The 20,821-nt window shown below is 47.5% G+C and overlaps 1 protein-coding gene across 1 annotated transcript; it reads right to left on the reverse strand.

Annotated features, from left to right (window-relative positions):
• Positions 1-445: 445 nt before the first annotated feature.
• On the reverse strand, positions 446-20,758 carry LOC127927761 (nuclear pore complex protein Nup107-like). Its single transcript, XM_052514443.1, has 12 exons — positions 20,656-20,758; positions 16,379-16,506; positions 15,634-15,682; positions 14,159-14,230; positions 12,490-12,578; positions 12,321-12,399; positions 8,019-8,132; positions 7,599-7,689; positions 5,431-5,570; positions 4,615-4,760; positions 1,407-1,474; positions 446-543 (listed from the first exon to the last, which is right to left on the reverse strand). The coding sequence occupies exons 2-12, from the start codon at positions 16,498-16,500 to the stop codon at positions 446-448; spliced, it is 1,068 nt and encodes a 355-aa protein (XP_052370403.1). The 5' UTR covers positions 16,501-16,506; positions 20,656-20,758.
• Between the last annotated feature and the right edge of the window lie 63 nt (positions 20,759-20,821).

Below are 20,821 nucleotides of genomic sequence, written 5' to 3' on the forward strand. Positions count from 1 at the left end.
TGTCGCGATAGAACACGGTGTCGCGATAGAACACGGTGTCGCGATAGAACACGGTGTCGCGATAGAACACGGTGTCGCGATAGAACACGGTGTCGCGATAGAACACGGTGTCACGATAGAACACGGTGTCACGATAGAACACGGTGTCACGATAGAACACGGTGTCACGATAGAACACGGTGTCACGATAGAACACGGTGTCACGATAGAACACGGTGTCACGATAGAACACGGTGTCACGATAGAACACGGTGTCACGATAGAACACGGTGTCACGATAGAACACGGTGTCACGATAGAACACGGTGTCACGATAGAACACGGTGTCACGATAGAACACGGTGTCACGATAGAACACGGTGTCACGATAGAACACGGTGTCACGATAGAACACGATGTCACGATGTCACACGATAGAACACGATGTCACCGATAGAACACGGTGTCACGATAGAACACTGCAGTAGAACACGATGTCACGATAGAACACGGTGTCACGATAGAACACGGTGTCACGATAGAACACGGTGTCACCGATAGAGGCTGCGGTGTCACGATGGAACACGGTGTCACGCGATAGAACACGGTGTCACGATGGGGAACACGGTGTCACGATAGGAGCTGCGGTGTCACGATAGGAGAACACGGTGTCACGATAGAACACGGTGTCACGATAGAACACGGTGTCACGATGGAGCACGGTGTCACGATAGAACACGGTGTCACGATAGACACCGGTGTCACGCGATAGGGCTCACGGTGTCACGATAGAACACGGTGTCACGATAAGAACACGGTGTGCGATAGAACACGATGTCATGATAGAACACGATGTCATGATAGAACACGATGTCATGATAGAACACGATGTCACGGTAGAACACGATGTCACGGTAGAACACGATGTCATGGTAGAACACGATGTCATGATAGAACACGATGTCATGATAGAACACGATGTCATGGTAGAACACGATGTCATGGTAGAACACGATGTCATGGTAGAACACGGTGTCATGGTAGAACACGGTGTCATGATAGAACACGTGTCATGGTAGAACACGATGTCATGGTAGAACACGATGTCATGATAGAACACGATGTCATGATAGAACATGAGATCATGGTGGCTAATTGATGCTTTTAACACAATTAAAACAATAGTAAGGTAAAACTATTTAACTCACATTGTAATGAATTCTGGGTCCTATTTCATTAGAGGTAGAAACACTAGACAGCTAGTTAAAGATTAATAACAGACTCACCGTCACAGGAAACACTAGACAGCTAGTTAAAGGTTAATAACAGACTCATGAAACACTAGACAGCTAGTTAAAGGTTAATAACAGACTCACAGTCTCCCAGGAAACACTAGACAGCTAGTTAAAGGTTAGTAACAGACTCACCGTCCAGGTCACCCAGGATAACTAACTTCTGGATAATGGTAGTGTTCTTTCGTCTCTTCCAGGACTTTCTGTGGAGAAGAGGGAAGGAGACATTCAGCATCTTTCACAGGACTATGGGAATCCCTAAGATATCTAGAACGATGTAGATAGCTAGTAGACTGGTACGATGTAGATAGCTAGTAGACTGGTACGATGTAGATAGCTAGTAGACTGGTACGATGTAGATAGCTAGTAGACTGGTACGATGTAGATAGCTAGTAGACTGGTGTGATGTAGATAGCTAGTAGACTGGTACGATGTAGATAGCTAGTAGACTGGTACGATGTAGATAGCTAGTAGACTGGTACGATGTAGATAGCTAGTAGACTGGTACGATGTAGATAGCTAGTAGACTGGTACGATGTAGATAGCTAGTAGACTGGTACGATGTAGATAGCTAGTAGACTGACGATGTAGATAGCTAGTAGACTGGTGATGTAGATAGCTAGTAGACTGCTACGATGTAGATAGCTAGTAGACTGGGTACGATGTAGATAGCTAGTAGACTGGTACGATGTAGATAGCTAGTAGACTGGTGTGATGTAGATAGCTAGTAGACTGGTACGATGTAGATAGCTAGTAGACTGGTACGATGTAGATAGCTAGTAGACTGGTGTGATGTAGATAGCTAGTAGACTGGTGATGTAGATAGCTAGTAGACTGGTATGAATGTAGATAGCTAGTAGAAGATGTAGATAGCTAGTAGACTGGTCGATGTAGATAGCTAGTAGACTGGTATGATGTAGATAGCTAGTAGACTGGTACGAGTAGATAGCTAGTAGACTGGTACGGTGTAGATAGCTAGTAGACTGGTACGATGTAGATAGCTAGTAGACTGGTGCGATGTAGATAGCTAGTAGACTGGTGTGATGTAGATAGCTAGTAGACTGCTACGATGTAGATAGCTAGTAGACTGGTAGATGTAGATAGCTAGTAGACTGCTGTGGTGTAGATAGCTAGTAGACTGGTGCGATGTAGATAGCTAGTAGACTGGTGTGATGTAGATAGCTAGTAGACTGGTGTGATGTAGATAGCTAGTAGACTGCTGTGATGTAGATAGCTTGTAGACTGGTGTGTAGATAGCTAGATAGCTAGTAGACTGACTGTGATGTAGATAGCTAGTAGACTGCTGTGATGTAGATAGCTAGTAGACTGGTACGATGTAGATGTAGATAGCTAGTAGACTGGTACGATGTAGATAGCTAGTAGACTGGTACGATGTAGATAGCTAGTAGACTGGTACGATGTAGATAGCTAGTAGACTGGTGTGATGTAGATAGCTAGTAGACTGGTGTGATGTAGATAGCTAGTAGACTGCTGTGATGTAGATAGCTAGTAGACTGGTGTGATGTAGATAGCTAGTAGACTGGTACGATGTAGATAGCTAGTAGACTGGTACGATGTAGATAGCTAGTAGACTGGTACGATGTAGATAGCTAGTAGACTGGTGTGATGTAGATAGCTAGTAGACTGGTGTGATGTAGATAGCTAGTAGACTGGTGTGATGTAGATAGCTAGTAGACTGGTGTGATGTAGATAGCTAGTAGACTGGTACGATGTAGATAGCTAGTAGACTGGTACGATGTAGATAGCTAGTAGACTGGTGTGATGTAGATAGCTAGTAGACTGGTGTGATGTAGATAGCTAGTAGACTGGTACGATGTAGATAGCTAGTAGACTGGTCTGATGTAGATAGCTAGTAGACTGCTGTGATGTAGATAGCTAGTAGACTGGTGTGATGCTAGACACACAGCTAGTTTGACAGAGCAGAAAAACAGATGATTAGAGCTAGACTACGATGTAGATAGCCAGTAGCCCTGTAGACACTAGTAGACTGGTGGATCTAGATGGCTCCAGCTGAGAGAAAACTGGTGGAGACAGTACAATTTACATTTAGTAAATAGAAAGGACTTAGATGTAGAGGCTTAGACTGGTACCTAGATCCTCAGCCCTCCACTAGAAGCTGGGTAGATAGCTTACTTGGCCTCCAGGTATTTGACAGAGCTGGGGATCTTACTTGACCTGTTGCCAGCAGTCAAACACCTTCTCTAGTAGTCCAGCTGGGGACAACACAATTTACATTTAGAAATAGAAAGGTTAGGAAGGTTAGATTCCTAATCCTCTACTAGAGGCTGGGGATCTTACTTGGCCTCCAGGTATTCTCTACTAGAGGGCTGGGGACTTACTTGGCCTCCAGGTATTCTCTACTAGAGGCTGGGGATCTTACTTGGCCTCCAGGTATTCTCTACTAGAGGCTGGGGATTTACTTGGCCTCCAGGTATTCTCTACTAGAGGCTGGGGATCTTACTTGGCCTCCAGGTATTCTCTACTAGAGGCTGGGGATCTTACTTGGCCTCCAGGTATTCTCTACTAGAGGCTGGGGATCTTACTTGGCCTCCAGGTATTCTCTACTAGAGGCTGGGGATCTTACTTGGCCTCCAGGTATTCTCTACTAGAGGCTGGGGATCTTACTTGGCCTCCAGGTATTCTCTACTAGAGGCTGGGGATCTTACTTGGCCTCCAGGTATTCTCTACTAGAGGCTGGGGATCTTACTTGGCCTCCAGGTATTCTCTACTAGAGGCTGGGGATCTTACTTGGCCTCCAGGTATTCTCTACTAGAGGCTGGGGATCTTACTTGGCCTCCAGGTATTCTCTACTAGAGGCTGGGGATCTTACTTGGCCTCCAGGTATTCTCTACTAGAGCCTGGGGATCTTACTTGGCCTCCAGGTATTCTCTACTAGAGGCTGGGGATCTTACTTGGCCTCCAGGTATTCTCTACTAGAGGCTGGGGATCTTACTTGGCCTCCAGGTATTCTCTACTAGAGGCTGGGGATCTTACTTGGCCTCCAGGTATTCTCTACTAGAGGCTGGGGATCTTACTTGGCCTCCAGGTATTCTCTACTAGAGTCTGGGGATCTTACTTGGCCTCCAGGTATTCTCTACTAGAGTCTGGGGATCTTACTTGGCCTCCAGGTATTCTCTACTAGAGGCTGGGGATCTTACTTGGCCTCCAGGTATTCTCTACTAGAGGCTGGGGATCTTACTTGGCCTCCAGGTATTCTCTACTAGAGGCTGGGGATCTTACTTGGCCTCCAGGTATTCTCTACTAGAGGCTGGGGATCTTACTTGGCCTCCAGGTATTCTCTACTAGAGGCTGGGGATCTTACTTGGCCTCCAGGTATTCTCGTGGCAGCTCCTCCAGCTCCTCGCTGCCCATCCCTGAGGACCGGACCTCCTGTTCCACAAGAGAGTCTACCAGGACCCTGAAGTAGGCCCACACACTGTCCTCCCACGACTCACACACTGGGAGCAGCTAGAGGGAGACAGAGAGACAAATCACTACAACCACTCTACTGTAGTCCAGCTAGATGGGAGAGACAGAGTCTACCAGAACCCTGACCCCCCAAAATCCTCTTCCTCCCCCTGACTCCCCCAATCCTCTTCCTCCCCTGACCCCCCAATCCTCTTCCTCCCCTGACCCCCAATCCTCTTCCTCCCCTGACCCCCAATCCTCTTGCTAAAGGAGAGGAGAGTCTTAGGAGAGAGACCCCCACATACAGTGCTAGAGAGAGAGAGAGAGAGACAGAGTCTTAGGGAGATAACACCCAACATACCAGCTACAGAGAACAGCGTAGAAGACAGAGAGAAGGGAGATAGCCATCCCCAACAGATACAGCTCCACAGAGAGAGAGGAGAGAGACAGAGTCTTGGGGAGATAACACCCAACATACAGCTACAAAGAGAGAAGAGAGTAGCCTACCAAAGAGAGAGTCTTGGGAGTATACCAAACCTGCTGGTCAGAGTAGCTAGAGAGAGACGAGAACCTGCTGGAGAGAGAGTCTTAGGAGACCAAAGTCATAGAGCTACAGGAGAGAGAGAGAGAGAGTAGCCTACCAAACCTGGAGAGAGAGACTGAGAGAGAGAGAGAGAGAGACCAAACCTGAGAGAGAGACAGAGTCTTAGGGAGATAACACCCAGCATACCCGTTTGAGGTTCCCACTCAGAACAGCGTAGATGGCTCTCTCATATTTGCTGAAGTGTTCAGTATCAGCCATCCTCCAGCAGCAGACCTTCCACACACAGCGCTGAGGGTTCCCCTCCACCGGTAGCAGCTCTGCCCCGCCTGGACACACCTCAGTTCCATTACAGACCGTTCATAGGGACGTGTGGGTCGTTATGGTGATCCAATTACCGCCACACCGGCAGTCACGAGTCATGACCGCAGTCATGACCAAACCTGCTGGTCACGAGTAGCCTACCAAACCTGCTGGTCACGAGTAGCCTACCAAACCTGCTGGTCACGAGTAGCCTACCAAACCTGCCTGGTCACTAGTAGCCTACCAAACCTGCTGGTACTAGTAGTCTACCAAACCTGCTGGTCACTAGTAGCCTACCAAACCTGCTGGTCATTGCCTGGTACTACCAAACCTGCTGCCTGCGAGTAGCCTACCAAATCTGCCTGGTAGCCTACCAAACCTGCTGCCTGTCAGCCTACCAAACCTGCTGGTACTCAGCCTACCAAACCTGCTAACTGCCTGGGTCACCTGCTAACTGCCTGGTACTACCAAACCTGCCTGCCTGGTACTCAGCCTACCAAACCTGCTGGTCCTGGTAGCCTAGCCAAACCTGCTAACTGCCTGGTACTCACTGCCTGGTACTGCCTACCAAACCCTGCCTGGTACTCAGCCTACCAAACCTGCTGGCCTGGTAGCCTACCAAACCTGCTGGCCTGGTACTAGCCTACCAAACCAAACCCTGCCTGGTACTCGGCCTCCAAACCTGCTGACTGCCTGGTACCGGCCTAGCTACTGCCTGGTACTCGGCCTACCAAACCCTAACTGCCTGGTACTCAGCCTACCAAACCTGCTAACTGCCTGGTAGCCTACCAAACCTGCTGGTCATGAGTAGCCTACCAAACCTGCTAACTGCCTGGTACTCGGCCTACCAAACCTGCTAACTGCCTGGTACTCGGCCTACCAAACCTGCTATCTGCCTGGTACTCGGCCTACCAAACCTGCTATCTGCCTGGTACTCGGCCTACCAAACCTGCTAACTGCCTGGTACTCGGCCTACCAAACCTGCTAACTGCCTGGTACTCGGCCTACCAAACCTGCTAACTGCCTGGTACTCGGCCTACCAAACCTGCTAACTGCCTGGTACTCGGCCTACCAAACCTGCTAACTGCCTGGTACTCGGCCTACCAAACCTGCTAACTGCCTGGTACTCGGCCTACCAAACCTGCAAACCTGCCTCCCAAACCTGCCTGGTACTCGGCCTACCAAACCTGCTAACTGCCTGGTACTCAGCCTACCAAACCTGCTAACTGCCTGGTACTCAGCCTACCAAACCTGCTAACTGCCTGGTACTCAGCCTACCAAACCTGCTAACTGCCTGGTACTCAGCCTACCAAACCTGCTAACTGCCTGGTACTCAGCCTACCAAACCTGCTAACTGCCTGGTACTCAGCCTACCAAACCTGCTAACTGCCTGGTACTCAGCCTACCAAACCTGCTAACTGCCTGGTACCAAACTCAGCCTACCAAACCTGCTAACTGCCTGGTACTCAGCCTACCAAACCTGCTAACTGCCTGGTACTCAGCCTACCAAACCTGCTAACTGCCTGGTACTCAGCCTACCAAACCTGCTAACTGCCTGGTACTCAGCCTACCAAACCTGCTAACTGCCTGGTACTCAGCCTACCAAACCTGCTAACTGCCTGGTACTCAGCCTACCAAACCTGCTAACTGCCTGGTACTCAGCCTACCAAACCTGCTAACTGCCTGGTACTCAGCCTACCAAACCTGCTAACTGCCTGGTACTCGGCACTCTGTTGATTGATTTGACTTTTTAAAATGTCGACGTTCCAAAAGGTCTGAATCAGTGTGATGTGTGTGGAAGTCAGGAGATGCTAAACGTGTTTATGTTCATTAAAAAGGTCAATTACCGTGAGACAGACTTATTATTACAGACAGTTATTTACATGACAATCACAGGCTGACAAAAAGGTCACGGCAGTTATTTACATGACAATCACCGGCTGACAAAAATGTCACGACAGTTATTTACATGACAATCACCGGCTGACAAAAAGGTCACGACCGCCACTTGGTGTCATACATCTGTTGGTGAGAGTGTACGACGGAGAACTGACCTCCGTTGATGTTGGGGTCGTGGTACAGCTTCCATCCCTCCAGAGTAGCAGCTCTCCATGCCTGGCCACAGCGCTTACACAGCCTCTGGGCCTACACACAACCACACGTCACTGTGACTAGAAACCAGTTCAGTGTAACCCTCCCATCCACCAGGTGGCTCTGTACTGAGACCGGTCTCAAAACGCCACCCTATTACCTATACACTGCACTACTTTTGTGACCAGAGAACTCAAATCAAATCAAATTTATTTATAAAGCCCTTCGTACATCAGCTGATATCTCAAAGTGCTGTACAGAAACCCAGCCTAAAACCCCCAAACAGCAAGCAATGCAGGTGTAGAAGCACCTGCATGATCCCTGGTCAATAACAGTGAACAGGGAACAAATGGTGCCATTTGAGAGTGTCTCCTGTTTCTCACCTCGTCAGTCATGCCCGCTCTGAGGAGGGTGAAGAGATACTTCAGCAGTCTGGCATCATCCTCTCTGTCCAGGTCTGCCAGGGGACGTCTCTGTCTGATGGGGGCGTCAGGGTCCTACAGACACACAGAGTTACTTTATGGTCTAAGTAAAACGTAAAATGTTTTCCCCATCATGGCATCAGAGCATGTGTATGTAGGAGAGAGTGTGTGTGTGTGTGAGAGAGAGAGAGAGAGAGAGAGAGAGAGATAGATTGTAAAGATTAGGCCTAAAAGCCCCTCTTACCAGCTCAGTAACCATGGGAACATTGAAGCCTGTGAAGAACAGGCCTAAAAGCCCCTCTTACCAGCTCAGTAACCAGGGGAACGTAAAAGCCTGTGAAGAACAGGCCTAAAAGCCCCTCTTACCAGCTCAGTAACCAGGGAACAGCAGGCCTAAAAGCCCCTCTTACCAGCTCAGTAACCAGGGGAACATTGAAGCCTGTGAAGAACAGGCCTAAAAGCCCCTCTTACCAGCTCAGTAACCAGGGAACGTAAAAGCCTGTGAAGAACAGGCCTAAAAGCCCCTCTTACCAGCTCAGTAACCAGGGGAACAGCAGGCCTAAAAGCCCCTCTTACCAGCTCAGTAACCAGGGCAACAGCAGGCCTAAAAGCCCCTCTTACTAGCTCAGTAACAGGGGAACGTAAAAGCCTGTGAAGAACAGGCCTAAAAGCCCCTCTTACCAGCTCAGTAACCAGGGGAACAGCAGGCCTAAAAGCCCCTCTTACCAGCTCAGTAACCAGGGCAACAGCAGGCCTAAAAGCCCCTCTTACCAGCTCAGTAACCAGGGGAACATTGAAGCCTGTGAAGAACAGGCCTAAAAGCCCCTCTTACCAGCTCAGTAACCAGGGGAACAGCAGGCCTAAAAGCCCCTCTTACCAGCTCAGTAACCAGGGAAACATTGAAGCCTGTGAAGAACAGGCCTAAAAGCCCCTCTTACCAGCTCAGTAACCAGGGGAACGTAAAAGCCTGTGAAGAACAGGCCTAAAAGCCCCTCTTACCAGCTCAGTAACCAGGGAACATTGAAGCCTGTGAAGAACAGGCCTAAAAGCCCCTCTTACCAGCTCAGTAACCATGGGAACATTGAAGCCTGTGAAGAACAGGCCTAAAAGCCCTCTTACCAGCTCAGTAACCATGGGAACATTGAAGCCTGTGAAGAACAGGCCTAAAAGCCCCTCTTACCAGCTCAGTAACCAGGGGAACAGCAGGCCTAAAAGCCCCTCTTACCAGCTCAGTAACCATGGGAACATTGAAGCCTGTGAAGAACAGGCCTAAAAGCCCCTCTTACCAGCTCAGTAACCAGGGGAACGTAAAAGCCTGTGAAGAACAGGCCTAAAAGCCCCCTCTTACCAGCTCAGTAACCAGGGGAACATTAAAGCCTGTGAAGAACAGGCCTAAAAGCCCCTCTTACCAGCTCAGTAACCAGGGGAACGTAAAAGCCTGTGAAGAACAGGCCTAAAAGCCCCTCTTACCAGCTCAGTAACCAGGGAACATTAAAGCCTGTGAAGAACAGGCCTAAAAGCCCCTCTTACCAGCTCAGTAACCAGGGCAACATTGAAGCCTGTGAAGAACAGGCCTAAAAGCCCCCTCTTACCAGCTCAGTAACCAGGGCAACAGCAGGCCTAAAAGCCCCTCTTACCAGCTCAGTAACCAGGGGAACGTAAAAGCCTGTGAAGAACAGGCCTAAAAGCCCCTCTTACCAGCTCAGTAACCAGGGGAACATTAAAGCCTGTGAAGAACAGGCCTAAAAGCCCCTCTTACCAGCTCAGTAACCAGGGCAACATTGAAGCCTGTGAAGAACAGGCCTAAAAGCCCCTCTTACCAGCTCAGTAACCAGGGCAACAGCAGGCCTAAAAGCCCCTCTTACCAGCTCAGTAACCAGGGGAACATTAAAGCCTGTGAAGAACAGGCCTAAAAGCCCCTCTTACCAGCTCAGTAACCAGGGCAACATTGAAGCCTGTGAAGAACAGGCCTAAAAGCCCCTCTTACCAGCTCAGTAACCAGGGAACGTAAGCCTGTGAAGAACAGGCCTAAAAGCCCCTCTTACCAGCTCAGTAACCATGGGAACATTGAAGCCTGTGAAGAACAGGCCTAAAAGCCCCTCTTACCAGCTCAGTAACCAGGGGAACAGCAGGCCTAAAAGCCCCTCTTACCAGCTCAGTAACCATGGGAACATTGAAGCCTGTGAAGAACAGGCCTAAAAGCCCCTCTTACCAGCTCAGTAACCAGGGAACGTAAAAGCCTGTGAAGAACAGGCCTAAAAGCCCCTCTTACCAGCTCAGTAACCAGGGAACATTAAAGCCTGTGAAGAACAGGCCTAAAAGCCCCTCTTACCAGCTCAGTAACCAGGGAACGTAAAAGCCTGTGAAGAACAGGCCTAAAAGCCCCTCTTACCAGCTCAGTAACCAGGGGAACATTAAAGCCTGTGAAGAACAGGCCTAAAAGCCCCTCTTACCAGCTCAGTAACCAGGGCAACATTGAAGCCTGTGAAGAACAGGCCTAAAAGCCCCTCTTACCAGCTCAGTAACCAGGGCAACAGCAGGCCTAAAAGCCCCTCTTACCAGCTCAGTAACCAGGGGAACGTAAAAGCCTGTGAAGAACAGGCCTAAAAGCCCCTCTTACCAGCTCAGTAACCAGGGGAACATTAAAGCCTGTGAAGAACAGGCCTAAAAGCCCCTCTTACCAGCTCAGTAACCAGGGCAACATTGAAGCCTGTGAAGAACAGGCCTAAAAGCCCCTCTTACCAGCTCAGTAACCAGGGCAACAGCAGGCCTAAAAGCCCCTCTTACCAGCTCAGTAACCAGGGGAACATTAAAGCCTGTGAAGAACAGGCCTAAAAGCCCCTCTTACCAGCTCAGTAACCAGGGCAACATTGAAGCCTGTGAAGAACAGGCCTAAAAGCCCCTCTTACCAGCTCAGTAACCAGGGGAACGTAAGCCTGTGAAGAACAGGCCTAAAAGCCCCTCTTACCAGCTCAGTAACCAGGGCAACAGCAGGCCTAAAAGCCCCTCTTACCAGCTCAGTAACCAGGGGAACATTAAAGCCTGTGAAGAACAGGCCTAAAAGCCCCTCTTACCAGCTCAGTAACCAGGGGAACATTGAAGCCTGTGAAGAACAGGCCTAAAAGCCCCTCTTACCAGCTCAGTAACCAGGGAACATTAAAGCCTGTGAAGAACAGGCCTAAAAGCCCCTCTTACCAGCTCAGTAACCAGGGGAACATTAAAGCCTGTGAAGAACAGGCCTAAAAGCCCCTCTTACCAGCTCAGTAACCAGGGGAACAGCAGGCCTAAAAGCCCCTCTTACCAGCTCAGTAACCATGGGAACATTGAAGCCTGTGAAGAACAGGCCTAAAAGCCCCTCTTACCAGCTCAGTAACCAGGGGAACATTGAAGCCTGTGAAGAACAGGCCTAAAAGCCCTCTTACCAGCTCAGTAACCAGGGCAACAGCAGGCCTAAAAGCCCCTCTTACCAGCTCAGTAACCAGGGGAACAGCAGGCCTAAAAGCCCCTCTTACCAGCTCAGTAACCAGGGCAACAGCAGGCCTAAAAGCCCCTCTTACCAGCTCAGTAACCAGGGGAACAGCAGGCCTAAAAGCCCCTCTTACCAGCTCAGTAACCAGGGGAACAGCAGGCCTAAAAGCCCCTCTTACCAGCTCAGTAACCAGGGGAACAGCAGGCCTAAAAGCCCCTCTTACCAGCTCAGTAACCAGGGGAACAGCAGGCCTAAAAGCCCCTCTTACCAGCTCAGTAACCAGGGCAACAGCAGGCCTAAAAGCCCCTCTTACCAGCTCAGTAACCAGGGGAACAGCAGGCCTAAAAGCCCCTCTTACCAGCTCAGTAACCAGGGCAACAGCAGGCCTAAAAGCCCCTCTTACCAGCTCAGTAACCAGGGCAACAGCAGGCCTAAAAGCCCCTCTTACCAGCTCAGTAACCAGGGGAACAGCAGGCCTAAAAGCCCCTCTTACCAGCTCAGTAACCAGGGCAACAGCAGGCCTAAAAGCCCCTCTTACCAGCTCAGTAACCAGGGCAACAGCAGGCCTAAAAGCCCCTCTTACCAGCTCAGTAACCAGGGGAACATTGAAGCCTGTGAAGAACAGGCCTAAAAGCCCCTCTTACCAGCTCAGTAACCATGGGAACATTGAAGCCTGTGAAGAACAGGCCTAAAAGCCCCTCTTACCAGCTCAGTAACCATGGGAACAGCAGGCCTAAAAGCCCTCTTACCAGCTCAGTAACCAGGGAAACAGCAGGCCTAAAAGCCCCTCTTACCAGCTCAGTAACCAGGGGAACATTGAAGCCTGTGCTGGAAGTGTTTCTTCTCAGTTTCAGAGCATGAAGGGTATTCTCCCTGAAAGTCAAACAGAATATTAGCCAAGGCACATGTTCTTCCTAACGACATACAAGTGCTCGTCTCTCTCAAATGACTCCAGCTACTTACCAGTAGACAGACTTGGCGTAGTATTCAATGTTGTCGGAGAAGTCCCCGATTTCATCTTTGGCGATACTCTCTAACCAATCCACAACCAACTAAGAGAGAGAGGAGGTGAAACGATTATTTAAAACTTTACAATGTCTCTATTACAACCATCCATCAGACCAAACAGGACTGTACCACTAGAGACAGATAATAGGGGAGGAGGTGTGTGTGTGTGTATACACTACCAGTCAAAAGTTTTAGAAAACCTGCTCATTCCAGGCCTTTTCTTAATTTGTTACTATTTTCTACATTGTAGAATAATAGTGAAGACGTCAAAACTATGAAATAACACATATGGAATCATGTAGTAACCAAAAAAAAGTTTTTAAACAAAACAGATTCTTCAAAGTAGCCACCCTTTGCCTTGATGACTGCTTTGCACACTCTTGGCATTCTCTCAACCAGCTTCATGAGGTAGTCACCTGGAATGCATTTTAATTAACACGTGTGCCTTCTTAAAAGTTGATTTGTGGAATTTCTTTCCTTCTTAATGTGTTTGGGCCAATCAGGTATGGTTGGTATACAGAAGATATCCCTATTTGGTGGAAGACCGAGTCCATATTATGTCAATAACAGCTCAAATAAGCAAAGAGAAACGACAGTTCATCATTACTGTAAGACATGAAGGTCAGTCAATCTGGAACATTTCAAGAACTTGGAACGTTTCTTCAAGTGTAGCCGCAAAAAACCATCAAGCGCCTTGATGAAACTGGCTCTGATGAGGACCACCACAGGAAAGAGACCCAGTTACCTCTGCTGCAGAGGATAAGTTCATTAGAGTTACCAGTCTCTCATGAGGACCGCCACAGGAAAGGAAGACCCAGAGTTACCTCTGCTGCAGAGGATAAGTTCATTAGAGTTACCAGTCTCTCATGAGGACCGCCACAGGAAAGGGAGACCCAGAGTTCCCTCTGCTGCAGAGGATAAGTTCATTAGAGTTACCAGTCTCTCATGAGGACCACCACAGGAAAGGGAGACCCAGAGTTACCTCTGCTGCAGAGGATAAGTTCATTAGAGTTACCAGCCTCAGAAATTGCAGGTGTGTGGTTCCCACCGTGAAGCATGGAGGAGGAGGAGGTGTGATGGTGCGGGGGTCCTTTGCTGGTGACACTGTCTGTGATTTATTTAGAATTCAAGGCACACATAACCAGCATGGCTAGCACAGCATTCTGCAACGATACTCCATCCCATCTGGTTTGCACTTAGTGAGACTATCATTTGTTTTTCATCAGGACAATGACCCAACACACCTCCAGGCTGTGTAAGGGCTATTTGACCAAGAAGGAGAGTAATGGAGTGCTGCATCAGATGACCTGGCCTCCACAATCACCCAAACTCAACCAAACAAGTGCTCAGCATATGTGGGAACTTCTTCAAGACTGTTGGAAAAGCATTCCAGGTGATGCTGGTTGAGAAAATGCCAAAATTGTGCAAAGCTGTCAAGGCAAAGGGTGGCAACTTTGAAGAATCTAAAATACATTTAGATTTGTTTAACACTTTTTCTTGGTTACTACATGATTCCATATGAGTTATTTCATAGTTTTGATGTCTTCACTATTATTCTACAATGAAGAACATGTTGACTGGTACTGTATGTATATATGTGTGTGTGTGTGTGTGTGTGTCTAACCTGACTCTGGCGTACTACAGCATCTCTCTGGAAAAGTTGTTCCATCACCACCTTCTCACTAACACCAGGAGCCTGAGGAGAGATGGTCACACACACAGGAGAGAGGACAGTTACTCCATGTCCTTCTCTCTCTCCCTCACTAACACCGGGAGCCTGAGGAGAGATGGTCACACACACAGGAGAGGACGGTTACTCCATGTCCTTCTCTCTCTCCCTCACTAACACCGGGAGCCTGAGGAGAGATGGTCACACACACAGGAGAGGACAGTTACTCCATGTCCTTCTCTCTCTCCCTCACTAACACCAGGAGCCTGAGGAGAGATGGTCACACACACAGGAGAGGACAGTTACTCCATGTCCTTCTCTCTCTCCCTCACTAACACCGGGAGCCTGAGGAGAGATGGTCACACACACAGGAGAGGACAGTTACTCCATGTCCTTCTCTCTCTCCCTCACTAACACCAGGAGCCTGAGGAGAGATGGTCACACACACAGGAGAGAGGACAGTTACTCCATGTCCTTCTCTCTCTCCCTCACTAACACCGGGAGCCTGAGGAGAGATGGTCACACACACAGGAGAGAGGACAGTTACTCCATGTCCTTCTCTCTCTCCCTCACTAACACCAGGAGCCTGAGGAGAGATGGTCACACACACAGGAGAGGACGGTTACTCCATGTCCTTCTCTCTCTCCCTCACTAACACCGGGAGCCTGAGGAGAGATGGTCACACACACAGGAGAGAGGACGGTTACTCCATGTCCTTCTCTCTCTCCCTCACTAACACCGGGAGCCTGAGGAGAGATGGTCACACACACAGGAGAGAGGACGGTTACTCCATGTCCTTCTCTCTCTCCCTCTCCATCACACAGGAGAGAGGACAGTTACTCCATGTCCTTCTCTCTCTCTCTCTCCATCACACAGGAGAGAGGACAGTTACTCCATGTCCTTCTCTCTCTCCCTCTCCATCACACAGGAGAGAGGACAGTTACTCCATGTCCTTCTCTCTCTCCCTCACTAACACCAGGAGCCTGAGGAGAGATGGTCACACACACAGGAGAGAGGACGGTTACTCCATGTCCTTCTCTCTCTCCCTCACTAACACCGGGAGCCTGAGGAGAGATGGTCACACACACAGGAGAGAGGACGGTTACTCCATGTCCTTCTCTCTCTCCCTCACTAACACCGGGAGCCTGAGGAGAGATGGTCACACACACAGGAGAGAGGACAGTTACTCCATGTCCTTCTCTCTCTCCCTCACTAACACCGGGAGCCTGAGGAGAGATGGTCACACACACAGGAGAGAGGACGGTTACTCCATGTCCTTCTCTCTCTCCCTCACTAACACCGGGAGCCTGAGGAGAGATGGTCACACACACAGGAGAGGACGGTTACTCCATGTCCTTCTCTCTCTCCATCACACAGCAAGAAACACCCGTAGTTCCCTAACGACATCATAGTTGTAGAGGAGTACTCACAGCCACATCCATGATGATGTCATCCTCCAGCTCTGACTGGATCCTGTCTCTGAGGGGGAGGGACACAATGATGTAACAAAGTCAAACCACGCGTCTCCATAGCAACACCATTCCTCTATGTAGTGATGAAGAAAATGAATCCAAAAATAGATAGTTACATGTAGACAGGGATATTGTTTTGGACGACATAAGTGTATCGACATTTAGCTATACATTTTTTTTTTTTTTTTGCGCTAGTCGGCTGTACCTACACCTAAACTTTTCCTTCACAGCCTCGTTCTCTATCTTTTTAAATAGGGAGCCGATTGGTTCAGCAGTAAAACATGTCTCTCTCTCTCTTGTCCCTCTGCAGCAGACATATGGTGATGTCTGGAACATCGCATCGCAAACAAGTCACAATACATTTGGTATCGGCGTGTAGGTATCGTGATAATATGTGATAATAAGTATCGTGATAATAAGTATCGTGATAATATCGTTTTGTGAGTTCCCTGCTAATTCACAGCCAGCCAGCCAGCCAGACAGACAGACAGCTAGCCAGCTAGCCAGCCAGCCAGCCACTAACCTGTATAGAGAAGAGGTAAAGAGAGAGAGACAGACAGCGACAGCCAGCCAGCCAGCCAGACAGACAGCCAGCCAGACAGACAGCCAGCTAGCCAGCCACTAACCTGTATAGAGAAGAGGTAAAAAGAGAGAGACAGACAGAGACAGACAGACAGACAAACAGAGACAGCCAGACACTAACCTGTATAGAGAAGTGATGAGGCGCCAGGTGACCATCTCCTGCTGTAAAAGCCATCTCATACCAGCAGTCTTAGAGGACTTCTGTTGCCCTGGAGCTGCCCTCAATACCAGCCTCTGGAGCATGCCCACCTAGTACACAATACACCATTATCACTGTTCGTAAGGGCAGCATAGCTATACATACACCATTATCACTGTTCGTAAGGGCAGCATAGCTATACATGCACCATTATCACTGTTCGTAAGGGCAGCATAGCTATACATGCACCATTATCACTGTTCGTAAGGGCAGCATAGCTATACATGCACCATTATCACTGTTCATAAGGGCAGCATAGCTATACATGCACCATTATCACTGTTCGTAAGGGCAGCATAGCTATACAATACACCATTATCACTGTTCATAAGGGCAGCATAGCTATACATGCACCATTATCACTGTTCGTAAGGGCAGCATAGCTATACAATACACCATTATCACTGTGTTCATAAGGGCAGCATAGCTATACACGCACCATTATCACTGTGTTCGTAAGGGCAGCATAGCTATACACACACCATTATCACTGTTCGTAAGGGCAGCATAGCTATACATACACCATTATCACTGTTCGTAAGGGCAGCATAGCTATACACACACCATTATCACTGTTCGTAAGGGCAGCATAGCTATACGTACACCATTATCACTGTTCGTAAGGGCAGCATAGCTATACAATACACCATTATCACTGTTCATAAGGGCAGCATAGCTATACATACACCATTATCACTGTTCGTAAGGGCAGCATAGCTATACAATACACCATTATCACTGTGCATAAGGGCAGCATAGCTATACATACACCATTATCACTGTTCATAAGGGCAGCATAGCTATACATACACCATTATCACTGTGTTCATAAGGGCAGCATAGCTATACATACACCATTATCACTGTGTTCATAAGAGCAGCATAGCTATACATACACCATTATCACTGTTCATAAGGGCAGCATAGCTATACAATACACCATTATCACTGTTCATAAGGGCAGCATAGCCATACATACACCATTATCACTGTGTTCATAAGGGCAGCATAGCTATACATACACCATTATCACTGTGTTCATAAGGGCAGCATAGCTATACATACACCATTATCACTGTTCATAAGGGCAGCATAGCTATACATACACCATTATCACTGTTCATAAGGGCAGCATAGCTATACATACACCATTATCACTGTTCGTAAGGCCAGCATAGCTATACATACACCATTATCACTGTTCATAAGGGCAGCATAGCTATACATGCACCATTATCACTGTTCGTAAGGGCAGCATAGCTATACAATACACCATTATCACTGTTCATAAGGGCAGCATAGCTATACATGCACCATTATCACTGTTCGTAAGGCCAGCATAGCTATACATACCATTATCACTGTGTTCATAAGGGCAGCATAGCTATACATACACCATTATCACTGTGTTCATAAGGGCAGCATAGCTATACAATACACCATTATCACTGTTCATAAGGGCAGCATAGCCATACATACACCATTATCACTGTGTTCATAAGGGCAGCATAGCCATACATACACCATTATCACTGTGTTCATAAGGGCAGCATAGCCATACAATACACCATTATCACTGTGTTCATAAGGGCAGCATAGCCATACATACACCATTATCACTGTTCATAAGGGCAGCATAGCCATACATACACCATTATCACTGTGTTCATAAGGGCAGCATAGCCATACAATACACCATTATCACTGTGTTCATAAGGGCAACATAGCTATACATACACCATTATCACTGTGTTCATAAGGGCAGCATAGCTATACATACACCATTATCACTGTGTTCATAAGGGCAGCATAGCTATACATACACCATTATCACTGTGTTCATAAGGGCAGCATAGCTATACATACACCATTATCACTGTGTTCATAAGGGCAGCATAGCTATACATACACCATTATCACTGTGTTCATAAGGGCAGCATAGCTATACATACACCATTATCACTGTGTTCATAAGGGCAGCATAGCTATACATACACCATTATCACTGTTCATAAGGGCAGCATAGCCATACATACACCATTATCACTGTGTTCATAAGGGCAGCATAGCTATACATACACCATTATCACTGTTCATAAGGGCAGCATACATACACCATTATCACTGTTCATAAGGGCAGCATAGCTATACATACACCATTATCACTGTGTTCATAAGGGCAGCATAGCTATACATACACCATTATCACTGTTCATCACATAGCCATACATACACCATTATCACTGTTCATAAGGGCAGCATAGCTATACATACACCATTATCACTGTTCATAAGGGCAGCATAGCCATACATACACCATTATCACTGTGTTCATAAGGGCAGCATAGCCATACATACACCATTATCACTGTGTTCATAAGGGCAGCATAGCTATACATACACCATTATCACTGTGTTCATAAGGGCAGCATAGCCATACATACACCATTATCACTGTGTTCATAAGGGCAGCATAGCTATACAATACACCATTATCACTGTTCATAAGGGCAGCATAGCCATACATACACCATTATCACTGTGTTCATAAGGGCAACATAGCTATACATACACCATTATCACTGTGTTCATAAGGGCAGCATAGCTATACATACACCATTATCACTGTGTTCATAAGGGGCAGCATAGCTATACATACACCATTATCACTGTGTTCATAAGGGCAGCATAGCTATACATACACCATTATCACTGTGTTCATAAGGGCAGCATAGCTATACATACACCATTATCACTGTGTTCATAAGGGCAGCATAGGTATACATACACCATTATCACTGTGTTCATAAGGGCAGCATAGCTATACATACACCATTATCACTGTTCATAAGGGCAGCATAGCTATACATACACCATTATCACTGTGTTCATAAGGGCAGCATAGCTATACATACACCATTATCACTGTGTTCATAAGGGCAGCATAGCCATACATACACCATTATCACTGTTCATAAGGGCAGCATAGCCATACATACACCATTATCACTGTTCACCATTAACTGTTCATAAGGGCAGCATAGCCATACATACACCATTATCACTGTTCATAAGGGCAGCATAGCCATACATACACCATTATCACTGTTCATAAGGGCAGCATAGCCATACATACACCATTATCACTGTGTTCATAAGGGCAGCATAGCCTATACATACACCATTATCACTGTGTTCATAAGGGCAGCATAGCTATACATACACCATTATCACTGTTCATAAGGGCAGCATAGCCATACATACACCATTATCACTGTTCATAAGAGCAGCATAGCCATACATACACCATTATCACTGTTCATAAGAGCAGCATAGCCATACATACACCATTATCACTGTTCATAAGAGCAGCATAGCTATACATACACCATTATCACTGTGTTCATAAGAGCAGCATAGCTATACATACACCATTATCACTGTGTTCATAAGGGCAGCATAGCTATACATACACCATTATCACTGTTCATAAGGGCAGCATAGCCATACATACACCATTATCACTGTTCATAAGGGCAGCATAGCCATACATACACCATTATCACTGTTCATAAGGGCAGCATAGCCATACATACACCATTATCACTGTGTTCATAAGGGCAGCATAGCCATACATACACCATTATCACTGTGTTCATAAGGGCAGCATAGCCATACATACACCATTATCACTGTGTTCATAAGGGCAGCATAGCTATACATACACCATTATCACTGTTCATAAGGGCAGCATAGCTATACAATACACCATTATCACTGTGTTCATAAGGGCAGCATAGCCATACATACACCATTATCACTGTGTTCATAAGGGCAACATAGCTATACATACACCATTATCACTGTGTTCATAAGGGCAGCATAGCTATACATACACCATTATCACTGTGTTCATAAGGCTGCACACAACTCTGCATATAAAACACACAATGACTCACACACACACACATACGCTCGCACATACCCACGCTTGAGGAGCAAACCTCCTGCTCTACAAACTCTTGCACACACACACACACACACACACACACACACACACACACACACACACACACACACACACACACACACGTGTTCTAAAACCCCCACACGCATGGGTTCTAAAACACACACACACTCACTAGCTAGCATACCACACAGTAGAGGGAAGTTGGTTGAGGTAAGTGAGAAAACGGTACCTTGTCTTGACAGATGGCTTCATACTCCCCAGCAGGTCAAAGACAGCAGTGGAGGAGTGTCTGAGATAGGACTGGAGGAACTCTGGGAACAGGCTGACTGATGCTGCAGGGTACAGAGGGGAGGGGTCAGAGGTCAGCAGTGGAGGAGTGTCTGAGATAGGACTGG

This window comes from Oncorhynchus keta, unplaced genomic scaffold (assembly GCF_023373465.1).
Source record: "Oncorhynchus keta strain PuntledgeMale-10-30-2019 unplaced genomic scaffold, Oket_V2 Un_scaffold_17573_pilon_pilon, whole genome shotgun sequence".
Lineage (NCBI taxonomy): Eukaryota > Metazoa > Chordata > Actinopteri > Salmoniformes > Salmonidae > Oncorhynchus > Oncorhynchus keta.

Bases quoted from the DNA above. Each gene is read 5' to 3' on its own strand.
- LOC127927761 (XM_052514443.1), bottom strand. From the start codon at position 16,500: ATGCTCCAGAGGCTGGTATTGAGGGCAGCTCCAGGGCAACAGAAGTCC. The intron at 12,400-12,489 runs GTAAGTAGCTGG...TTTGACTTTCAG, and splicing joins TACGCCAAGTCTGTCTACTG to GGAGAATACCCTTCATGCTC. The intron at 544-1,406 runs GTGAGTCTGTTA...GTGACACCGCAG, and splicing joins TATCCTGGGTGACCTGGACG to CCTCTATCGGTGACACCGTG.